Raw genomic sequence first — 1,818 nt, 5'->3', positions numbered from 1 at the left:
GAAAATCGTCGTTTTCCAGTAGATGGCGCCAGCGGTAAATGCTGTGTGGCGTTCTTACACTCTTTCACTTACACTATTTATTCTTACACTTACACTTTCTACACTTGTTACTTAGCAACACACTAAACATCTTTTGTTAAAAACATTTACTTCTTTATTAATATATTGTCTGTCAAGGAATGAACACGTTTATAATAAATATCTTTCAATCTCGAATAAATCTAGTGATTTATACATTAAGTCGGTACATTTTTGGTGACCCCGACGTGATCACGGTGTGAGCTGAAATATCTCTTGACGCGGGAAGTTTGATTTCCGAAGTGCCATCTGGCGTCTACTAGAATCTTCGAATTTTGATTTCTGGATCGTCTTGGTTCTTCTCTGGAAGCATCAGTTTAATAAAATGCCTGTGGACAGAACTCCTGTTAAATCTGAGTCAACTCCGTCAACTTCTACTACTTCAGCGTCAACCGTGAGCCTACAACAACAGGTCGGAACAGAGATTTTAAATTTATCTTCTAGTTTTGAACATCAGTCATCGGGTGAGTCCACTCAGATCCATTCAAATGAATTTCGCCTTTTGAAACTTCCAACCTTTTGGCATAAACAACCTAAGCTGTGGTTTGCTCAGATTGAGAGTGAATTTACTGTATACCGTATCCGTTCTGAAGATATTAAATATAGTTCAGTTATTCGTCATCTTGATGAACAAGCGTTAGTCGCGATTTCGGAGATTGTTGAAAATCCGCCTGAAATTGATAAATATAATCAGTTAAAGAAAGCACTCATTCATCGTTTCACGGATTCTGAAGAAAAACGTTTGAGACAATTATTAGCTGGTATTGAGTTAAATGACAAGAAGCCTTCAGAACTTTTACGTGAAATCCGTCAATTATCCGGTGGTTCTTTAGCAGATAACATTTTACATTCGATTTGGCTACAACGTTTACCATATAAAGTTCAAGCGACTCTTGCAGTGGTTGAAAACGTACCTTTAGTCAAGCTCTCGGAACTCGCGGATAAAATAGTTGAACGTGATACTGGTTTTCAAGTCGCGGAAGTTAATACGCAATCAACCTCTAAACAATCTGATTTTGCTGATTTGGAACAAAGAATCGCTGCGCTTGAAGTATCTCATCGTCGTGGCAGATCTTTTAGCCGATCTAGAAGCAAATCAAAATTCAGATCAAATTCACGAAATAAAAGATCTAATTCTAAAGATCAGTCAATTTGTTTTTATCACAAAAAATTTGGTAATAAGGCAAAGAGATGTACCATTCCTTGCTTGACGTCAAAAACTCTTACCGACTCTCAGGAAAACTAGAAGCGCCGTTGAAGATTGAGGCTGCTTACAACGGTTTACCTTGCCATCGCCTCGTAATTTTTGACAAATCAACTAATTTACATTTTCTTGTTGATACTGGTGCTGATATTTCCTTAATACCTAAGAGAGTTTTGTTTAAACCATTACCAGCTAATTTTAAACTTTTTGCTGCCAATGGTACTCAAATTCATACTTATGGTTCTAAAACTCTTTCTTTGGATCTTGGCCTCAGGAGAAATTTCCGTTGGAAATTTTGCATCGCGGATATTCAACGTCCCATTTTAGGTGCAGATTTCCTTGGATATTTTAATCTCCTAGTTGACATTAAAAACAAACGCTTGGTCGACTCTGTTACTGGCCTTAAACATTTTGGAAAGATCCAAGAAGTTTCACAATTATCCATATGTACCATGTCTCCTGACTCTCCTTATCACAGGATTTTAGCGGAATTTCCTGGACTTACTCGATTTGCTCCTCTTTCTTCGGTGAAGTCT

The 1,818-nt window shown here is 37.5% G+C and overlaps 1 protein-coding gene across 1 annotated transcript; it reads left to right on the top strand.

Annotated features, from left to right (window-relative positions):
- Positions 1 to 403: 403 nt before the first annotated feature.
- Positions 404 to 1,324, top strand: LOC120357323. The gene has a single exon (XM_039447487.1). It carries the CDS (start codon positions 404 to 406, stop codon positions 1,322 to 1,324), a length of 921 nt encoding a protein of 306 aa, XP_039303421.1.
- Positions 1,325 to 1,818: the final 494 nt, after the last annotated feature.

The sequence above is a fragment of the Solenopsis invicta genome, chromosome 3 (genome assembly GCF_016802725.1).
Source record: "Solenopsis invicta isolate M01_SB chromosome 3, UNIL_Sinv_3.0, whole genome shotgun sequence".
NCBI lineage: Eukaryota > Metazoa > Arthropoda > Insecta > Hymenoptera > Formicidae > Solenopsis > Solenopsis invicta.
The sequence above is the reverse complement of the archived record's forward strand: the minus strand, read 5'-3'. Positions and strand labels throughout refer to the sequence as shown.